We start from the raw sequence: 21,392 nt of genomic DNA on the forward strand, positions 1-21,392 counted from the left end.
CTATATTATACATAAAACTGTGGATGCTCTAATTATCCACATAAATGTCTAATTCTTTTTCAAAAACCTGTTCGAATTCTGGCCTCAGTATCAGCTCACCGGGTTAATTAAATGCATTTCCTTTTGTCGGTGTTAAATTTGCTGCTTTTCGATGTTACAGAATGTCCCATGTTCTTGTATTATGAGAAAGGGTAAAAAGAGGCATATGATTTACCTGCTCTATAGTCACCATTCTATACTCCCTCTTAGTCATCTCCTCTCTAAAGTGAGCAGTTCCAAATCCAACAAGACACATACTCCAGGAACAACAGATCCTCTAGAGAGAGGAGGATTAGCTGTTTATGGGATGAAATGGCTAAATGGTCTCTGCACCAAATCAAAACGGAAAAGCACCCAAGAGATACAGCTCCTGGGGAATACTTCAAATCGGACTGTCAAAGCTAGGAGCACTGCCCACAGAAGTCACCTTGTTCAAATTGCTACAAAATCATCCCTGTTAGAGATCATCCCTCTCATGTCCTGGACCTCCAATGCTGTTATGTTCTCTGACGTGCCAGACTTAGTCACCGAAAGGGCTAAAACCCAAATGGAAACTCCCATGAATTCCTAGCCCTCTCTCCCACCCGACAGGGCACAGGTGAGTGGAGGGAAGTCTCCTTCCCACCCCTTTTTTGGCCTAAGTCTGTGTTGATTTCAGCCCGTAGGCACTTGATATGAACAGATTAGCTGGGAGGGGCTAGAATGCTGTGTGCGGCTGCAGGGGGGTGGAGGTACATAGGAGAAAAGATATTTAAGATGCTGAGAGATAGAGACTTCCAGAGTGCACAGACTCCTACAGGAAAGGGCTGCAGAAGTCCCCTTTAGACTCCACCTTCACTGAGAGAGGGGGGGAGAGAAACAGAGTTAGGGCACCAGCGTGCTGTAGCACTTTCAGAAGAGTTTCATACGTGCCCCTGCTGCGCTCACAGCATCTGCAGTGGACTCAGCCAGAGAACTCAGGAGTTCTCACTGCTGAGAGTGAAAATGCCAGTGAAAGTCTCTATGCAACTGGCATGGCTCTGTGTTATCACCTTGTCCTTGGCCATCTACCCAGCGTGGCTGCAGAAGCCTCCCAAGAGGAGAACGACCAGCGGGAACACCCAGCCCAAACTGATGGGCTGCTGCGATGAGATGAAAGACCTCAAGCTGCAGATAGCCAACCTGAGCACCATGCTGGGGGCGCTGAGCAAGAAGCAGGAAGACGACTGGGTGAATGTGGTTATGCAGGTGATGGAGCTGGAAGGGAGCACCAAGCAGATGGAGTCCCGGCTCATCGATGCCGAGAGCAAGTACTCCGAAATTAACAGCCAGATAGACATCATGCAGCTGCAGGCAGCCCAGACGGTCACACAAACCTCAGCTGGTAAGGACGGAGCCTCTAAGCTCCCAGATGCGCCTCTTAATGCAGAACCCCAACTAACCACCAACTTTTAACCTATGCTAGCATGTCCCATTAACACAGCTGATGACTGTGCCTACTGAATGCCAGTCTACCCAGTGCACTTCTGCAGACACAACAGCGCAAAAAGCTGCTAGGTTTATTTGGCCAGAAATCCACAGATCCAGTTCGCAGTTTACTATCAGATATGCTCTCTGTTAAGGGTTGGGGGAGCAGAACAGATCCTGCAATTGCAGTGAGATGGACTCATTTAATACCCCCCCCCATGCCCCAAAGTACTATGATCCCAATCTGAATAAAGAGGCAGTCAGTTTGTGTGGGAAAACCTCTAGCAATAATATGCCCACATCATCCAGAACACTGGTAGGGGATCAAGGTTTAGTTAAACAACTGGAGTCAAGTATCAGAGGGGTAGCCGTGTTAGTCTGGTTCTGTAGAAGCAGCAAAGAATCCTGTGGCACCTTATAGACTAACAGACGTTTTGCAGCATGAGCTTTCGTGGGTGAATACCCACTTCTTCGGATGCAAGTCAGAAGAAGTGGGTATTCACCCACGAAAGCTCATGCTGCAAAACGTCTGTTAGTCTATAAGGTGCCACAGGATTCTTTGCTGCTTAAACAACTGGAGGCACTTCTAACCACCATTGCAGATGCAACACCATCTTTATGCCTGTCTGATCCAGAATAAAAAAAAAAAAAGACATCTTTTGAATAATAATTCTCAGAAATCCAAGGGTGTAGATTATGCAAAATCCCTGATATAACACAAACATTTCAATAGTTTAAAATTCTCCCTCCTTCTCTGGTATAGTGCTGCAGGAAAGTTTCACAGCACATTTGCTTTGGATTTGCTGAGGAAAGTCTACTCCAAAGGGAACCCATTCCAACAAGGTTAAAATTCCTTCTAAAGACTACTATTGCCTGGAGTGGTTGTATGTGCTAAACCCCTTAATTCTGGGTCTGTTTTACAATGGGAAAAAAAAAAAGAAAATCTCAAACCACCAGTGTTTACTAAGTTCTGCTTAAGGAAAAGGTTTAATGTCATTAGTTTGGAAACACTGCTCACTATTTCTATCGTCTTAAATAAACAGAAGTGTTTTACTGTAATGAGTCTCATCAGGGGTATAGTAACGCCGCAATGTGGTTTTGTAAAATAAAGCAGCACACAGAGAAAGCCAGCCAAGTAGGGACTTGAGCAGCCAGATGCAGGGAATTCATGCCACCAGGTGAAAGTCATTCACCCTGCAGTATGCTGAAAAAACCGTCAGGAGGGATGAATCCTCACCCCAGCTAGCTTCTCTCCCCTCCCGTGTGCACCACCTACCCTCAATCGGCTCCTATCCAGAGAGGAAGGGGGGCTGGCAAGGCTGAGATTCAGATGAGCTAAATGCCATCCCCGCCATCGCAAACTGTGATACAGAAACTATCGCGCAATGTGTTTTATTCACAAACTCAGCTCATCTGCCCAACCGCATGATCAGCACAGGCGGCTGATCTTGCCTTTCTGTCAGGCAGGGACCTGTGTATGAAGGGACATTTTATTCACGCTGGTAATTTTCATACAAAACAGAGATGGCTGTGAAGGCTGGAGCTTTGCGCACTACAGTAAGAGGTTAGGAGGCTATAAAGGTAACAGATAATGGACGCTGTTCTGATTCTGCTAGTTACACACACAAGCCATTTGTTTCCTTGTATAGCACAGCATCTCTGTCCTTCACGCTTAGCCCTTTCCTCCCCAGATCCAGAATAGAGCTCTTCAGAGCTGCCCCATTTTAGTCTCCCTCACCCTACCATCATCTGCGCCCCGAAACTGTGGCCACCACACAAGGGCTTCAGGCACAAGGAGCCCCCCACAGATTCACTTCAGAGCAGGCCAGAGGCGTCGCTATTGAGCCCCTGGCACTTCCTCCCTCTCAAAAGTGCTGCTTTCAAAGTACCCCCACCTCCTGATGGGTGGGAGAAGAGAGACAAGACTGCATGCTGTAAAGTGCTAACGCAGCCCCCCCCCCAGAGCCAAGCACAAAGCCACTTCCTTGTACATTTTATAACCAAGCCAGAGATGACTAAATTACATTCAGCATTCTTTCCTGGGTGCTAGAATTTTAATGCTATCGTATTGTGCTAAGCAGCCACAGAAAGGGTTAAATCTTCATTTGCGTAGTGGAAAGATATTTTAAAGCACACAAAAGTATTTCCTCCAGTTGTAGTAATGGATTATTTCAGCATCTGCAAATACTGTACCTAGCCCTAGACATGCAATGGGGCTTTGCAATTTGCTTCAAGGCTCATAACCACCCACCCAGCACCAGCCTGATCATCTCTCTCATTTTTAACAAGTGCCGTCTCATTTCATGGGCTTTCCAGTTCCTATGAGGAGTATTTTCTGTTTGGGGGCTGAAGACAAAAGGCTTAGAAATCCCACATCCCACAGAAAGCACCTCATGTTCCAGTGCTGCCGCCTCTCTCTCTCACATGCAAACCTGACCAGCACCAATACCGCTGCCATACAGCTCATCTAGAGTTGAGCAGCCCCAGGCACTGATCAAAGCTACACTGTTCCATGCACACATCACACCCCAGGCAGATTTTTCTCCACCCTTTCGCACTTCACTGGAGATGCAACAAAATGGCCCCTTTGAATGTTTATCTCAAGCCTTCGAGGACACACACCCGCAGTAGGTGGGTCCTTCTCCTGCTCAGCATCTTACTTCCTGTGTTTGATTCAAGTAGATGCTGTCTACGACTGCTCATCCCTTTACCAGAAGAATTACAGAATCTCCGGTGTTTACAAGCTGCCTCCAGATGAATTCTTGGGGAGCCCTGACGTAGAGGTAAGAATGCTGTGCATACACAGCGCATGCCTTCGGTTCTAGCAGAGCTTCCTCAATACTGTACAGTTGGAAAACACTTAGAGTGAAGTCCAGTTTTTACAGTGTCGGAGGGAGGGAGATGGCATATTACATTTAAAATCCCTACAGAATCTTATATAGTAGGGATGGAAAGGGTATATTGGAGAGAGAAAAGCTCAGGGCAAATCAGGTTTTCGTGTCTCTTTGCACAAACCAACAAACTCCCTTGACAGATGAGGTTTGGTGCAGAGAGTGTCCTGCCCTGCTTCCTGATCTTGTATACAATGAAATCGGAAGTGGGACCCTGTAACCCTGCTGATTGGTTAGTACTGCATCCTCTCTTGCTACAGGTGTATTGTGACATGGAGACAGACGGTGGTGGCTGGACCATCATCCAGAGGCGCAAAGTTGGCCTGATCTCTTTCAACAGAGATTGGAAACAATACAAGGAAGGATTTGGCAATATCCGGGGAGATTTCTGGCTAGGGAATGAAAATATCTATCGGCTCTCCAGACGCCCGACCCTGCTGCGAGTAGAGCTGGAGGTAATTCACAGGTTCTCGCTTCCAGCAGCAAAAGCTTCTAGTGCACAGTGGTTCTTTGGTAGAAAGTGCAATCTCCTAACAGCGATGGAGGGCTAAAGGACTCGCATATTTAGAGTCGAGAGACTAATGCGAGAGAGACATGGCAGCAACATTAGGGGCACGACAGAAGCATATTCCCCAGTGTTTACTATCAGCGTAACAGAACTTTCATGGGGCTACAGATTGGATCTTGGGTGAGCCACAGACTAAAGGATTCTCAGGTGAATTTTGCCCATCACTGAGGTGAACAAGGTCATAGCCCAGGGTGGAGGGATTATGCTGCTGACCATCTTTTAGGGATTTAAAGATCCACAGGGATGCCCAACTACAGGTTGGAGGGACTCCAGCTCACTCCTTTGGGCAGGAGTGTTGCAGAGACAGCACGCGGGGAGGAAGGAGTGCTTTGCATTGCCCGGCAGCAACTTCTCCAGTCTGTTAATGGCTGGCGACTTATTAATCAGTCCAGGTCATGACTGGAAGAACGGCAGCTGTAAGTGTAGGGCTTTGAGAGATGGGCATGGGGTAATGGACAAAATGGTGGTTTGTGGGGCTTCCAGAGAATCTAAACGCCACTCCCTGAAAAACCAACTTGAGTTAGTTCACATTTAAGATAAGACTGTAGGATGGAAGGGAAGTGTACCAGATTTCTGCGTATAGAACTTAATGTCAACGCAGACCACCTAGCAAACAAGATGCCTTGGTAATTCACCAGCCTGCTATGCTAAGTGAAAATGTGTTCATTCTCGTTTGCCATAGTGGAGTTCCTGCAGTCTAGTCTGTAGTCTCTATTTTAAAAGAGAAATTAACTATTGAAAACTCAGCTAACGTGCATCCCAGGTAAACACAGCTGCCAAAGTCTGCCTAGTATTTTTATTTTATTTAAAAACAGAATCTGTTTCCTCTTCACCCCTCTAATCCTGTGGCAGGACTGGGAAGGCAACATCCGCTACGCACAATATAACCAGTTCACCCTGAGCAACGCGATGAATAGCTACCGCCTTTTCCTGGGGAACTACACCGGCAACACAGGGCATGACTCCCTAAGGTACCACAACAACACAGCCTTCAGCACCAAGGACAAGGACAACGACAAGTGCGTGGATGACTGTGCCGCGCTCCGTAAAGGTAAGGCACACAGAATCCTCCTCTGCAAGTGTTTGAATGAACCACGCTATGCAACATAGGGATGGCATCACGGTTACAGAGTGAGACTAATCAATTGTTTTAAGTTGTTAACATTCTGATGGCAGATCAGTGAACTGATGAGTGTTTCTGGAATATGCATATGTCAGTTATCTGGACAATCTAAGAATTGAAACGGGATCTACTCAGAGCCATAATGTGTGTTATAGACATTAGTGATCCCACTGCACTTTCCACAGGAGTGCAATGGGATCACTACACAGTTAAGTGTACTGTGCATCAACTATCTGCTTGGCTATCCCAGAGGTGGGTGAGATTATCTCTGTGTATTTTTTATATTCAGTTATAGATGGAAGGTACTAAACAAATGTGAGATTAGATATAAAATATGGGCTGCAGTGACTTGTAGAATTATTTTCATCTGGAGGTTCATGCACTTTGAGCTCTGCTCTATTCGTGTTGTAATGAGAGCCTCTGGATGGAATATTCTATTCAGCTTTTTATACTGTGCTCATCACCAAGGTAACTGAGTGCTTCTGAACTCACTCTTTTATTTTAAATTTCTTAATACAGCCCCAATATGTAGAGGGATAAGCTTCACCTCTCTAGGCAATTATAGCCCCTAAGGGAAAAGTTTCTGAATTCAGCTGTTCTACTTTACTGTTGCCTTAGTTGCAAAGTAAACCCTTGGACAAATTGCATTCAGATGCATACTAGAGCCAACCAGCTAAGAACACTAAACAGTGTTTTCTGCTGACCTTTTGTTTTCAAAGAGGGAGAGAGGGAAGAAATGGAGATGAAACTTTCAAAGGTGCATCAAGTGCCTCAGACAAGAACTTTATCAAAGACACTGGGCTTATTTGGCTACATCATCTTGGTGATTTGCCCTGTTCACTGCATCTCTGAACTCTCCAAAGAAGGGCTCACCAGACAGTGTGTCTTGAATTTAGCTCCTGTCCCAATGTAATGACAGCTGCCAAGGTCACAGGCTCCCAGAATGAATTCTGCACCCTAGCTCCTCTCCCACTCCTTCCCTGCAGAAGGAAAATTGTTCACTTCATGAACACAGAATGTCACTGTTAACTAAATGGTAGACAAAGGCTTTCTCTGTTTGTTTCCTGCAAGGTGGATACTGGTACAGCTGCTGCACAGATTCCAACCTGAATGGGGTTTACTACCGCAAAGGGGAACACACCAAAAACATGGATGGAATCACCTGGTACGGCTGGCACGGCTCAACCTACTCTCTGAAAAGAGTCGAGATGAAGATCCGCCCAGAGGATTTCAAACCCTAGGGGGAAGCAACACTCAACTGGAAAGCTACGGTGACATTGCTGCACTGAGGGGAAACATCCTGGAATCTCATAACCAGCCACTGAAATGGTTTAACTTCATCTAGAAAGTGTGCAAACGCAAGGGCTACATACACTGACTATGCATCACACATTAGTTCTGAGGCAGACTCGGGAGAGAGGAAAGGTATCAACATTACTATGGCTCAGCCCAGTTCTCTTCTCTCAAGGCACTCTCCCCCACAACAGGATACATACTATGTTAGAATAGGCACATCCTGCAGGAGCAGCATCTTCAGGAAGCATATGGTGTGGTTACACTAGCACTGGGATTTACAGGGTTGCCTTATTGTTTGACCAGTTAGAGTTTAGGAAAAATTCAGCTTTTACCCTCCTTTTCGCCATCTCTGCCGTGTTTAGATTCATTGAGGGTGAATACAAATCTTGCCAAGGAAGAGAGTTTCTACCAAGACCCAAGAAACAGAGGAACGGGGCTTTTATTTCAAACCCTTCGAACACCTTAGAAATATCCACAATGAGATGTTCCTCTAGTGCATGTTAATTGGCCCATTCTCCCCACGTAGGAAAAGCTAGGTTGAGACTTTAGGCAATTGCATGTTGCACCTGCTCTTTCCTGAAGTCTCATCACCGCCTTCCAGCCACTAGTCACAGGAAAACACCCATGTAAGACTGTACTCCCAGGGAGAGACCTCAAGTCCCATCTGCTCTAGGCTACGTGGAGCTGGGAGATCTATACTAGAAAGCACATGAGGGACTGGGATGCAACTCTCTGAGCTACAATGAACTGATTTGCAACGTTACTAGTGTTCCTCTTGGAACACAGAAGGCCCATTTTGTGCCACCTCATCACACTATCAGCAAGACCAGGAGCGAACAGGGAGCAAACAGCCAGAAGCCTTTTAACATTGACACTGTATTCCAAAACACAAGGGGTGGGGTGGAGGGCTTTTAATGTTTAACTGGAAAAAGGCAGGTTAATGGAAGTGCTAGTAAACAAGGGATCAAATAATACTGAGATGATGTGTGGCTCTAATACAGCAAAGGATCCTGGATAATATTACGCACTAAGAGAAGCAATCTCGAGTGGTCTGTGTTGTCACTGGAACCCAAGTTGTATTTAAAGCTTTATTCCATCGAATCTCTATTTTATAATGCTTGATCCTGAACTTCCACCTGCTTTTAACTTTCTGTTTTTACTTAAAAGAGAATCCAGATGTGGGAAATATTTAACACTCTGCTTTATGGTTTACAAGCATAGGATTATTCACCTTGTATCAGACCTCTGGTCCATGAAGAAAGCTCTATTGCCACCAGCTGTGACCAGTATTCGATGCTTTAGAGAAAGGCAAAATACAGGCACCTAGTAAATTTCGCCATGCTGCCCACATGTCAGGGGTGGGGTGGGAGAAAAGGACCATGTTATTCCTTTCATTACAGTATTGAACGTTCAAAGCAATGCATCTGGGAGCAGAGCTTTCACGGAAGCCAGGGAATCCTCAAGTGCCAAGGGAAATTAGAAACCTACAAAAATCCTCCCTTGCTGGTGGGATGCCATACCCGGGAATTTCCAGGTTTGTTTTGGAGGGTTATTTTTTGTTAGCACTGCCTAAAGGTTCCACGTTGAAAACCAGCACATTCCATTTCCTTACCTAAGAGTGTCTTGAAAAAGATTGTTAAAAAGGGCAGCCACACCGTTGCTTGAATATGTAGAAAAAGACAGTTATAGTTAATATATCTATTTTTATTCACTTTACAAAAACAAAGCTTGAGCCTAATTTAAAATTTTCTGTCTTCTGCGGAACGGGAGATAAAGGTTTCCTGGGAAATGCCTTATATATGTTGACTATTCATACCGTACATTGGAACAGCGTTGTATACAAATATGCAGTCTGTGCAATGGATTTTTTTTATACCAAACTTTTCCATTTCTGTAATAAAGTCTCTCATTTTTAAGCCTGTTTTCTTCAAGTCTTGTTCCTTAACCTGCTGTTTGATACAAACACTCACACAGACAGAGGGATTAAGGTCAGGAAAGGGGAATACAGCAAGTTCTGAAGCATCCTAGGGGATGCAACAGAGGCGAAGGGATGAAAGCGTATTGCAGAGAAGGCAAAAACAGCACAGCATGCTGCACAGAAGCAAATATCTGTAAAGTAAACAAAGGTGAAAGCATAAATCTAAAAGCAAGCATCTTCAGAGAGCTTAACAATCCATCGTATAAAGACCAAAGCAACTTGTTCGAGAGGCTGTGCCCTTCCTCACACCACAGAGAACTTCATACATTGATTCAAGAGGGAGAGAGGCTGCATATACCAATTCAAAGGGAAACATCCCTCTTAGTCCAAGCCAATGTGGAATTCTAACATACGAGGAATCTGTAGCTTTGAGTCCTGCTATCCTTTATCATTCTGATTACAGTAGCATTCACAATGTGCTATATATTGCTCGCCCATATAGGAAAACAGTAAGTTCCTTTAAAAGAATAATTGTTTAATAGCATATTGCAGACTTGTACCTTTCTGTCCCACCTAAAGCCCTACAACAATTTATTTCCCTCATCTCCCCACTCGAGTGATGTCTTGAAAGAAGATTTAACAAAGTGCAGTAAGAAACTTGCTCATGCGTGTGTCCTTGTCTCTGATTCTCCCCAGGGAATAGAAGAGCTCAGCTCCTTGTTTCAGACAATGACCTGAACACGGTTGCAAAGGCAGATGCTGCTCTACACGAGTGCTGGAGTCTTTAAAACCAAGACTCCAGTTGTAGGACTCAGCCTCAGCACAAAGAATAGGAAGCAAGTGAATAAATTAGTTATGGATTTCAGTGAGCCAGGCAGGCAGGCAGGGAGCTTGCATTCACTGATTAACAAAGAGTTACGTATCCCCAGGGAAAGATCCTTTCACAGGAACGTCCACATTTCAAATTGAAATGATTGTTTGACGGGCTGGGAGCAGTACACTTGACAACTTTAGTAATTTGAATCTCTCAACAGCTGAATCAAGCTCATACACAAGCTAGGAAGGAAAAATAAGAAAGCGGCGGGACGTGCTACTAAGTTGTGACTCAAATCCTGGCCATTCTCTGGGAAGTAACTTATAATAGCACACATGGCCAGGTGTACACAGCAGGTAGGGAGGCTGGAAGGCCCACTACTTCGCTATTGGGAACAGAAGGCTGGTGCAAATCATTTTGCATTATGCTTATTCTACTTTGCCTTCCATTTTGAGGCAAGGCACAAAACTCAGGTTGCAGCCAGAGCCCCGAGCGTTGCTGAATCACTCTGCCCACCCCAATCTGCCACAACAGCATTTTCCACCTAGAGGACAAGAGCCATGATGCTCACCCCAAAGCTGCACCTCCAAGCCTGGTCCAACTCTGGTTATTTCTTCACCAAAAGAGCCTTGACTCCTGAAATGTTCAGGAAGTCTTCATCCTCCCACTCCCAAAGCAGCACTCAAGGCACTGGACAGACAGTTCAAATACAATGAACAGCCAGAAGAGACATATTAGAAGGCCAAGCAAAGTCACATTAACCACAAACAAGGAGGAGGTCGGAATGCAGGAGCAGACACCGATCACGCTAACATCTCTAAGAGTGGAGAGGGATAAACTGAGTGGACATGCAAGGGGAAGTCTTTGCTGCTTCAGGAACGGTTTTGAAAGGCAAAAAGAAGCTGGGGTTTTTGTGTGACCTCCTCTTGGAGGTGCCATGACCACCACCGCAGAGCAAGATGGCCACAACACCTGCAAAGCTGGTGCTGCAATGGCACTGACTAATTTGCATTTGAAAGAATTTGCACCAGCTTGCCACCTGTCCCTCTTTTCCCTTACAGCTCTATCAGAGACAACTCCATAGTATTCACCACTATAGTACAGCTATTTCTTCCCTACTCATCACAAAGGGCCTGCCACTGGCACCTCACTACATCTTGCTCCAGAGCCATAAATCCCTAGGTGTTTTATAACCACCTACAGTTATAGTGCCTTCGAGCCTGAATGCTCCCAAAGTACTTCACAAGCTATATTCAAACAGCCCTGCAGAAACACAGCCATCTGTGGAAGGTGGCACCAACCAGTGGACAGCACACGGCACAGCAATTTTCTGGGAGGTGAGAACAGATTTTGGCCTCCAAATTATACCACTTACAAATAGTGCCATGGGACTTTTAATATTCCTGCAGTGCAGACAAGAGGTCTGTTTGCAAGATCTTGTCTAAGAGACTCTCCATCTGCCCTACCCAATTAACTTATCCCCCTCATAAGGTAGATGGACCAAGTTAACCCATCTAGGATCTGAAGCTGTGATTTCAGGGAGTTTGTTTCAAGCAAGGTGTGTCAATCTTTGGTTACAGAGCCAGGACACATGCTACACAGCAGGCTTGGTGGTACACAAGGGGGAGAAGTGGTGCTTATTTGGGGAATTCCACACATCTCCCCTCTGTATTTATCTAGGGCCCTGAAACTTTAGTTTTAAACTTTTTTTTTTTTTTAAAAAGCCACGGTTAACCACGTCAGGAATTTCAGACAGCTTGGAGGGTGTGACCTGAGAGTGCACAACATTTCATCCGGCCTCTCTCTGTACCCAGTCCTCCGGAGTCAGCCTTTAGAGTCCTAATGGAGAAAGACGTGTCCGTGCTCTGAGAATGGAAATCACAGACAGTCAGGGCCCTGCCGAGCCTTCCTGCTACAGCAATAAAAGCTGCAGCCTCTCTGGTTTTGTCACTAGCATTTTAGATGTGTCGTTTCTGACAGTTTTCAAGCTGACAATTTGTCGCCAGCTGGCAACAACTGAACTGCAGCCAGTACAAAACTGGACCCAGAATGGAGAGGGCCAAAAGGCTGGCCCCCCACCCCAATTCCAGCACATAAAGCAAGCCAGGTAGTTATAAATTAGACAACCGATCCTAGGCATAATGGCAAAATCTACTGAAAAATACATCAATCATGAGACGCTAATAGGACCTTGGGGAACAAAAGCATTTGACAATATTACCTAGAAGTTATTGCTGTCTGGGCTGATATGAAATGAGAAAAAATCAGGGAGGTGCTTTCTAGAGCTGTGCATTCTCAAGACACTTCAAAGGTAGCCTGGCCCTGCCAAGCTAACATACTTTAGCCAGAGCTCTCATGAAATTTTACTAGCCTAGACACAAAATCTTTTCTGCCACCCTTGTGAGGTGATATTTTATTTGCCCATCCAAAAAACAGACATTATTTGTGCTGAACAAGCAGAATTTTGAAAAGCTGAGCCAACTCCAGTGAATAGAAATGCAGCCCTCCACAGCTGAGCACACCCTGAGGCTGCAGCCTGAAACTGCCCTTTGCAGTCAAAGAGTCAAAAGCCTCTAATATTTTTGCTCAAATATAAATATAATCTAATTCACCAGTTCAAATCCAGCCCAAATCAGCTATAAACAAAAGCTCCCGGTTCCCAGTCCTCTGCTCATCATGAGAGTATGCATCTCTTTAATAGGCCATCTGCGTTGGCCTAGCATTCAGTTAGCTTTACCGCAGCATTTTCTAAATGTAGGATACAAAATACCACAGGAAGGTCAAGTCATACAGCAAAGCACAGGTGACTGCTAAATGCTCTTTTCATTGGCTGCCTCTAGAACAGCAGAACAAATGTCCATAAACAATGGCTTTTTAAAGTAATGCAGCAGCGGCAGATTTTTTCCCCCCTCACTAACGAACACGTGCTCTGGAAAATTCCTCACCAACCAACAGCTTAAATGGTATCTCTAATTATTCAAGCTTAAGAGTGCAGAAGAAAAATTCACTAGGGTATGCTCTGTTACAGCAGCAGCTTTGGATGAGATATGAGCAAAACCAGAAAGTCTGTAGAGAACTTTGGCAAGATCTGTGGAATTTACATTGTACTTGAGCTCAGGCATTTCAACAGCAGATGATATTTTAAGATGCAAGGAGGGTCAATTACAAAGATATTTATTAGCTTGTTATACTGAAATGTCTTTTGCTGCTACAACCAGGCCAAGTTATACAGAAAATTTGCTAATCCCAAACACACTACAGGAGTCCATGCAGTTCATAAATTGCCATTTACTTTCCTCCTAATCAGTCTTTTCAAAAACATGAGCAAAGGTATCATGTCCCAGTATAAAGAATATTCTATTAACTGTTTGCAAATATAGCTACATTATTTAGGCGGAGCCTTTCGTTCAAGTAAATGGGAGGTTTGGGTGAAGCAGGTGCATCTAGTCTAGAGAGAAACTTTTGCATCATGGCATTTGATACTTCCACCGTGATGCTGCTGCCGTGGCATGTTCCCACAGCGTGGCCGTTACATCATCACAAAACAACAGGATGTCACACATGGACTCCACAAGCTAGGCTTGCAGGGCATGATCCTGGAAAACAGAAGGTGCAGCAACACTATGCCAGCCACACTGCAAAATGCAGTGACTGGTTATTCCAGTAGGACAATCACAAATGAAATTGTGAATGTTGGCATTTAAGTAACAATATTAAGAGCACAAAAGGTACCATCCATTGTGATGGCTGGACAAACTGGTGGGAATTCAGACTTTTCTGTGGCATATTTCCCTTTGACTGGCTGCAGACTCGCCCAGGAGTGCTTGATTTCATGATCAAAACTCTTCAGAATCAGACAGGTTGAAAATCCCTTGTTGTGGGGGAGGTGGAGTGGGGGACACACACCGTAATTCGTGGTTTTTCCTTAAACTCAGTAATTCCTGCCATCTCACTGATAAACACCAGCTTAGCCCAATTTGAAATACTCAGCTGCAACAATAGATACAAAAAAAGGCCAAGTTCATTTCCCCAAAAGCTTTCTGCTCAGCTGCTGAGCTTCAGGCTCACAGACGGTATTTCCTTTAAGGTGCAGAAACACCTTTCATTTACATTTCAGCCACTCCCTGGGGACTCACACCTAACCAGGGAACATCAGAGGACTCTGTCTGATCTGCTTCTGTAACTGTGACCTGCAAAACTTCAGCAGGTTACAGCTCATTGAGAGAGGGAAATAACCAACTCCCAGATGCTGGCTCACACTACAATTTTTACTGCACAGAAAGAGAAATGAACTCGACAGGTGTGAATGTGCCCAGTGTGCAAGCTACAAATGCCCCCTTGAAAGCAAACAATCTGCTAATCTACACATTGGACCCCATGGCCGACACTCTAAATCACCAAAGGGCTCTTTTTGCTGCCTGAGAGTGGAGTGGGTCTACTGTAAATGACAACAGAGGGCAGGGGAAGTTTGGTGGAAATCAGGCACAACCAGAACTGATGAGAGTCACGCTACCTGATGAGCGACTCCAGAATAGCTGGGCTGGGGCCCTTCTGAAACTCCAGCTCTTTGTAGTGCAGGGCCTTCGCATAGGCACGGCATTTAGCAGCTCTTTCCCCCAACAAGACAATGCCATTATCATCTCTTAACGGCAACGGACCCTGGAGAGGAACAGGTCAGAATCAGAAATCGAGTGGGTGCACAGGAAGGGAGGACAGCATGTAAGGATAATCACCCCATCCCGCAACGAGGGGCTCTCTTTTACCTTGTCACTGTGCTCCATGAATTCTGCCAAGTTCAGCAGGGTCTGAGTCACCTCTGCAATGTCCTGAGAAGTGAGGGCCAACTCAATGCTTCGGATCAGCTCATCCTGTTGGTCTTCATTCAGCTCGGACCAGCAGGAAACGAAGGCAGCATTGAAGAGATCTCTGAGGATGGAGGGAAAACAGGATTAGAGGAAGGGATTAACCATTCACTGTAAAACCAACTTCTGTTCTTCTGCTGTGGGCTGAGCTCCTACATTCAGCTCAGGGCCACCGTTGAGTTATGCGGAAGCCAACATGACGACAAAACTGAGGTCGTGGCCACTTGTGGTCACTGAAGATGTCCTGGCATTTTTTTTAAATAAGAGATTTTAACCTTCCCAAATTCCAAACACAGATAACTGCACTATGCCTCTTTCGATTCCCTTTGAAGTTTGGCAGATATGGAATTCTTCACTGCCTTTCCTAAGCCATTGTGTAGTACTGCCATGCCCTAAACATCTACTCTGTTCCACCCCAGATGTAATGACATTCAGTAGTACCCTCAGTGATTTCCGTACTGCATATAGGTTGAGTGATCTTTCTGTAATGCACTTTAAGAACCATCTGGGTGAGAGATACTATACAAATATAAGGTCATTTCGCGACAGGATTTCAGTCTAACTAGTATTTAGAACACAGGACTAGGCTTCAGGAGCTCCTGAGTTCTAATCCCAGATCTGACAGTTTCTCTCCATGGCCTTGACAAGTCACCTCTGCCTCAGTCTCCCTTCCCAAGAGGGAGGTAGGATGCTCATATGTGCTCTGGGGATATATTTGGAGACAATTATTATTATTAGTGGACCAGAATATTTTAAGTAATTTTACTTTTGTCTTTAGATGGGGAGTGAAAGTGAGGGTGGAGTCCTTTCTAGTCCAGTGGATTGACCGTCAGGCCGTGGCCCAACAAGAGGTTTTACAAACCCTTTGCACCATCCTCGGATAGAGTTCTACATAAAATTGGCGCTCCAATATGAGGCTTATCACTTGCTGCCTCAGCATTCTGCCTGCTGCTGAAACTATTTAAGGGATTCTGTAGAGAATCAAAGTATTTCTTGGATCATTATGAAGCTTAACAGCTAGAAGAATCTTGCTGAGGTACTAGAAATCAGAATCCAGACTCACAAGAGAGCAGATGATTAAAGCCCCTGACAAATGCAACCTCAGCCTTCTCTTCTGTAGTTGATTTTAAGTGCGAGGTTATGTGGGGACACACTACAAGAACATATTAAACCTCAACTAAAAGCCTAAAATGCATCACTGGGGAGGCTCTTGCTTTCACTGTCTTAGTACCCTTCTCTCAATTAGCTGCTTTATTCATTTTTAATGCAGAGAAAATAGGATATGAAATGAATATAAATAAGGTTCTCTTGAAATTCCTGGTATTGTCTATATTAAATATTACCTTACATTTACACAGTGCCTTTCAGCACAAAGGTTTTCGACCTGCTTTACGAACCACATGTAGAAAAGTCACTGCAGTCATCGCTGGGGGTGGAGGACAGTAGCCGGCAGCCAGCTCCTACGCAGCCTGCTGCACAACAGTGCGGGGGAGGGAGTTTTTTGGCCAAGGGGATGGATTCCTGATCTTTGAAAAAGCACGACAGGATGTTTGATGCACAGAATCTCTGCTTTGAAGATCTAACTCAAGAGGCTCACACACAAGTTGCAGAGAACTTAGTTTACGTACCTGAGTAGGACAAAGGACTGAACGAATGCAGACAGGATTAAAACATGTGGTTGCAAGGAGTCTTGTTATTCCAAACACTATGCTTAGACCACAGGACCACAAGAGATCTTAGTGGCTTAAGCACTGGTTTTGAAACACTATGTTCCTTCTGTGCAGAGCCCTGCAATTCATTCTGGTATGCACAGGAATGAGAAATTCCTGTGTTTATTTCTTCAGCACAAAATGCCCAACAAGATTAAATTTTAAAAATAAAATCTTTTAAAGCAGTATGATGATGGTGGACTGGAACAGCAGGGAGCATGTCTATCCTTTCTGCTCTGAATACTGTATCTGGGTTCCAGCCTGAACTAGTGGGGCAGGGAGAATGTCACTTAGTATTTTTACTGGACATGTGTTGACATCACAAAGTTATCACATAGTCTGTGCTCACTACAGAGCAGAACTGGGGTTTAGCAGGGGTTGCTGCAGAGAGGATTAAGTGCATGGGCAGAGCTCTGTGTGCACATGCGGTGGAGGGAAGATGGGGGCACTCTGGGAGTGGGGCTAGAATAGCAGGGAAATACTAAAGGACAGAACTGAGATGCATTTGCAGAGCTGTAAATGACACTTGCACAATATCTGCCCATACAGCAAGCCCCAAACTTTTGCCAATCTATCAGCCTTTCCATTGTATGCGTGCTACAATTCACTTCTATCAAAAAAGCAAAACTAGAAACGAGTGGCTCTCTTGAGACAACAGTAAAGTCAGGTTCCCGCCCACTGAAGTGACAATTATGTGCCACAGGGAAGAGATGAACAAGCGGCTGCTCACGAAAACCAAGTCACCTTAGACCTACTGGTTACAATGATATTAAATCAGAGCAGTTTATTCCACCCAGAGGAATCTTATCTGAGATGCAGGGCTCTACAAATGATTTTTTACTTTCCTGTTTTTTCAGCTTCACTTTTATTTGCCTTCTATTATTCTGGAAAGAGCAGTAGACAGAAGTATCTTGAAAATTCTCCCACTCAACACTGCCCCTCGAGGAGCTGCCAATCAGGAATGCCAACCGTTTTATTCCCTGCCCAAGCAATAGGTAACTTTACGTAAAATTCCACAGCTTTTATGTGAGTTTCCATTCCCTTACCATTTTTTTTTTGGCGTGTGCCTGCTGCTGCAAGCACATTAAGGAGCGGCAGGAAATACAGAATGACTGTACCTGGCCATAGGGTTATAGGCCTGAGCCAAGGCCCAGCAAGAGCGCAGGGATGGTGACGAGGAATCTTTCAGTAGCTCCAAGCTCAATCGCCGCAGCCATTCCAACCAGTCATCTTTGGAGACTCTTCTTGCTGCTCCCCAGGCCTGAAGCAGAAAGCAAGACAGCTCAGCTGCTGAGTGCAGTGCCAATAGGTGAGCCAAAAGTAGAGGATAAGAGGCTTCAGCAAGAGAGGTTTCGACTTCATAGCTCTACATCTCATCTGGTACGATCTGTTCTTCTATTCCCTGCCGGGGTTCTCCTTCCACAGGGCCATTTGCAACAATCCAGCCTCATTTCTAAGCAACCCACCCTAGCATGTTCCCATCACGCACGACAAATGTTTAACAAGCAAGACCTGCAGCCCTTCTCTCTCCTTTGCAAAACACACCCGATGTCACATGTCAATGTTAAGCACCAGCTTTGAAATACCTAATAGGTGCGTCTAGAATTAGAACTGCAGGGTCAACTCAGCTCCCCATCCTGCTGAGGAGAGGGAGTGCCACACACACACCCCTTTGAATCTAGCCTATGGTCAAACCGTGCTCACATGGCCAATCAGAACTGTGCTATTGCCCTCCTAAGAGCAGATGGAGAACATCCAGAGGCCAGCCAAAGCGCTCCAATGCCTCCTGTTGGGAAGAGGGGCCGAGGATAAGCACTGCAGTTAGTGGAACGGAAGCCAGGAACTTGTCTTAAGTAGAACCCAGTTCCTTCATTGCACTTACCACTTAAAGCAAAGGGCTACCTATCAAAGTCATTATTGTCATTCTGGTCAATACTTTCCTGCTATTTCCCTCTGAGCCAAGTCACTCTTTGTCTGTGGTCTAAATAGTCTCACACGTACCAATACCCAGAGATGCATCCGCGCACAGAACTGTAAAGCACCACAGGGAGTTCATCTGAACATTAACTCTCTAACATGGAACAGAGGGCACTTTACACAGCTGCCTTTAACAATGGGCTATGCTTGGGGACAGTGAGGGTAGAAAAAAAACATTCCAATGCAGCTGAAGTAGTTAAATCCAGAAGTAAGTGACAGACCATTCCAAGGCTCATTCCTCAGAATCAAGGAGTCTTGCGAACACGTCAGACATGGGGAAAGAGCCCTTCAGTGTTACTACAAGGCCCCTTTTAATCCAGCATCTGAACTGCTCACAAGACATCCTCTAAAACCAAGAGAGAACCTCAAAGTTGCTTAGAATTCTAAAGGAAGCCCCCTGACACTAGACAAGTCTACTCTTGGGGCTGACAGCTGGTAGAGCCCTGAAATGTTCAGATGCTCCAGACATAACTCTTTGATCAAGGCACCAATAGCCCCCCACATTCTGCAGCAAGCTACTGCGGGAAATCCGTAACTCACTTTCTGCAGGTTGATGGTGCTGACATGTAATTTCTTCATAGGTCCTGTTTCCACAGGGCCACTGGTCAGCGTCTCTCCCTGGTTGCTTCTCAGCATTCGGTGCTGATAAATCAGGGGATCCTCCTCTTCGTCAGCAAGGGTGTAGCCCTGCAATCAATGGCTCAGAGTGAAGGCCAGGTGTGCCACTATTAAGACTTCCTTTAATGTGCACAGCCCTTCCCTCCCTACCTCTCCCCTCCCACTTTCTGCTCAAGGCTATCTGTCTGGGTGAAAGGAAACTCAAGAAGTTCTCAACTGTTAAGCTCAATTTGGGGTAGGGGGATGATCTTTCACAACAACATATTACATCTTTGGCATCTGTGAGCTCAGGTCATCCCATTCCCATCAGCACTAGCTGCCAAGAAATCTTGGCTCCCAACATTGGAGGACGGAGAAGCTAAACTCAGTCACACCACTGTGGAATAATACGCCACAAATCAGTGTCCAGTTGTCTCGGTGAGAGCTGCAGAAAGACATTGTGCTAGTGACCAGGAGAGGACATAACAATGGAATTATGTTGAGAAATACGGAGCAGTTCCTGACTTATGAACTATGGGACCTGCTGTAGTACATTGGGCTTGAGCAGGGGAATCCTTCCTTGGTCCTAGGGTGGAAATGGTGAAGAAGATACATGAGAGAGAAGGAAAGACACAAACTACTATTATAGATTCCTCCTAGACAGTTCAGAGACTTTTCTATGGGGAGCCCAAGTTTTACAAGGCAAATACGTTTTCCAGTTTCAGTCCCAAAATACCCAACTATATTATTTCTGCTACTCAGAACATGGAAACTGTTACTCTGCATGCAACAGCGAGAAGCCTACACGAGTCTTCTGCTGCAGTAGCTTCAGTACTGAACCTACCTGAATCCGATTCTACACACCTGGCTGCATTCATACAAGCCAACTAACCTTCACAATCCTGCAGATGAGAACATCATACCGCTGGTGGTTTATTCGATGACGCATCAGGACCTTGTTCACCATTGGGATAAAAATCTGATACTGTATGGGAGACGGAGTCAAAAGCCAGTTAGTCAGTTTCACCAAGACTAAAATATACCCACGATTCCATCTTCAATTCACTGACCAGCTAGAAGCAGAATCTGAAAGAGCTTGATTTGAAAAACACATGCTACCAAAAGCCATTGGGGGGGGGCAGGGGAGACACTGTAAGGGCAAACCCACTGCAATACACAATTGTAGACTGGAAAGACTGCAAAACTGGGCATTGTCTCTCAAAATCCAGGCTGACTACATGTTAAACACTCCCATTTTAACGCCGTGAAGGAAATTCCCTCCTCTCTGGGGGCTGTCGCACTTAAGAAGGAAATTACCTTCTTCCCTAGCTGGAAGACCAGAGAGGACAATGTATCCATGGCAGTTGGCCGTAGCTCAGGGCTTTGATCTAGTGTCCGCACGATGGGGTGAATAATCCGTGAAGCATAATCGGTGAAATCCAGCGATTCTGTCAGGCGGTCCACAGTCTCCAGGGCAGCTCTGAAACCAGAGCAGAAAGAGGGGAGGACTCTCATCGATGGGACAGAACAGGAGGAGAAGGCTGATTATAAAGATACAAGCGATTTAGGCACATATGTCTCAGTCATTAGCAATAACAGAAATAGACATGGCAGTTTAGTGGGCTTTTGGTGACAACAACACTTGCAAGACTGCTTGAATATGGCAGTGACTAAGACAATGGCAGGTGAAAGCTAGGATTTATTAGTGCAGCTGAGAAACACAGAGCACTAGGGCTGAGGCATTCAAGTAAATAAAGTAACAAGTACTACATGCATCTGATTATCGAAAACCTAGAGGGACTAACAAGCAATCTATGCCATATAGGACCACAGCAGCCACTGAGGAACACAGATGAATGGAGGCAGAGTGGAGAAGAGAGTACAGAGTTGGCAGATACTTACTTGCGAGCCACCAGTGGGACATCTGGAGCATCAAACAGCTTTACAATGGGAGGTAGTAACAAATGCAGGTAGTCATCCAAGTTAGCTCCAAACAGCTGGATCGCATTCAACAGCTGGAGGGAAAGATGATCCAATGAAACAGCAATGTTTTAAAGTAACCCTCTCTCCATTTGGAAGCTGCTCTGGCACAGTGCATTCACCTGAGCACTGACTGAACCACTGTATCCCGTGCTATTATGGCAGTAGGGCT

The 21,392-nt window shown here is 45.3% G+C and overlaps 2 protein-coding genes across 3 annotated transcripts in view; one reads left to right on the top strand and one right to left on the bottom strand.

The window, feature by feature from the left end:
- The window catches only part of MTOR (mechanistic target of rapamycin kinase), a 104,779-nt gene that overhangs the window by 61,685 nt on the left and 21,702 nt on the right, over nucleotides 1-21,392 (bottom strand). For both annotated transcript variants that reach the window (XM_044996177.1, XM_044996176.1), the window contains 7 exons: nucleotides 21,143-21,255; nucleotides 20,558-20,720; nucleotides 20,133-20,225; nucleotides 19,184-19,330; nucleotides 17,785-17,927; nucleotides 14,859-15,021; nucleotides 14,609-14,754 (listed from right to left, as the gene is read on the bottom strand). In XM_044996177.1, the coding sequence (XP_044852112.1) occupies nucleotides 14,609-14,754; nucleotides 14,859-15,021; nucleotides 17,785-17,927; nucleotides 19,184-19,330; nucleotides 20,133-20,225; nucleotides 20,558-20,720; nucleotides 21,143-21,255 (968 nt within the window). The remainder of the gene's footprint in view (nucleotides 1-14,608; nucleotides 14,755-14,858; nucleotides 15,022-17,784; nucleotides 17,928-19,183; nucleotides 19,331-20,132; nucleotides 20,226-20,557; nucleotides 20,721-21,142; nucleotides 21,256-21,392) is intronic.
- On the top strand, nucleotides 844-9,195 carry ANGPTL7 (angiopoietin like 7). The gene is made up of 5 exons (XM_044996178.1): nucleotides 844-1,402; nucleotides 4,168-4,268; nucleotides 4,637-4,831; nucleotides 5,797-5,995; nucleotides 7,139-9,195. The coding sequence occupies exons 1-5, from the start codon at nucleotides 1,024-1,026 to the stop codon at nucleotides 7,306-7,308; spliced, it is 1,044 nt and encodes a 347-aa protein (XP_044852113.1). The 5' UTR covers nucleotides 844-1,023; the 3' UTR covers nucleotides 7,309-9,195.

The sequence above is a fragment of the Mauremys mutica genome, chromosome 21 (assembly GCF_020497125.1).
Source record: "Mauremys mutica isolate MM-2020 ecotype Southern chromosome 21, ASM2049712v1, whole genome shotgun sequence".
Classification (NCBI taxonomy): Eukaryota; Metazoa; Chordata; order Testudines; family Geoemydidae; genus Mauremys; species Mauremys mutica.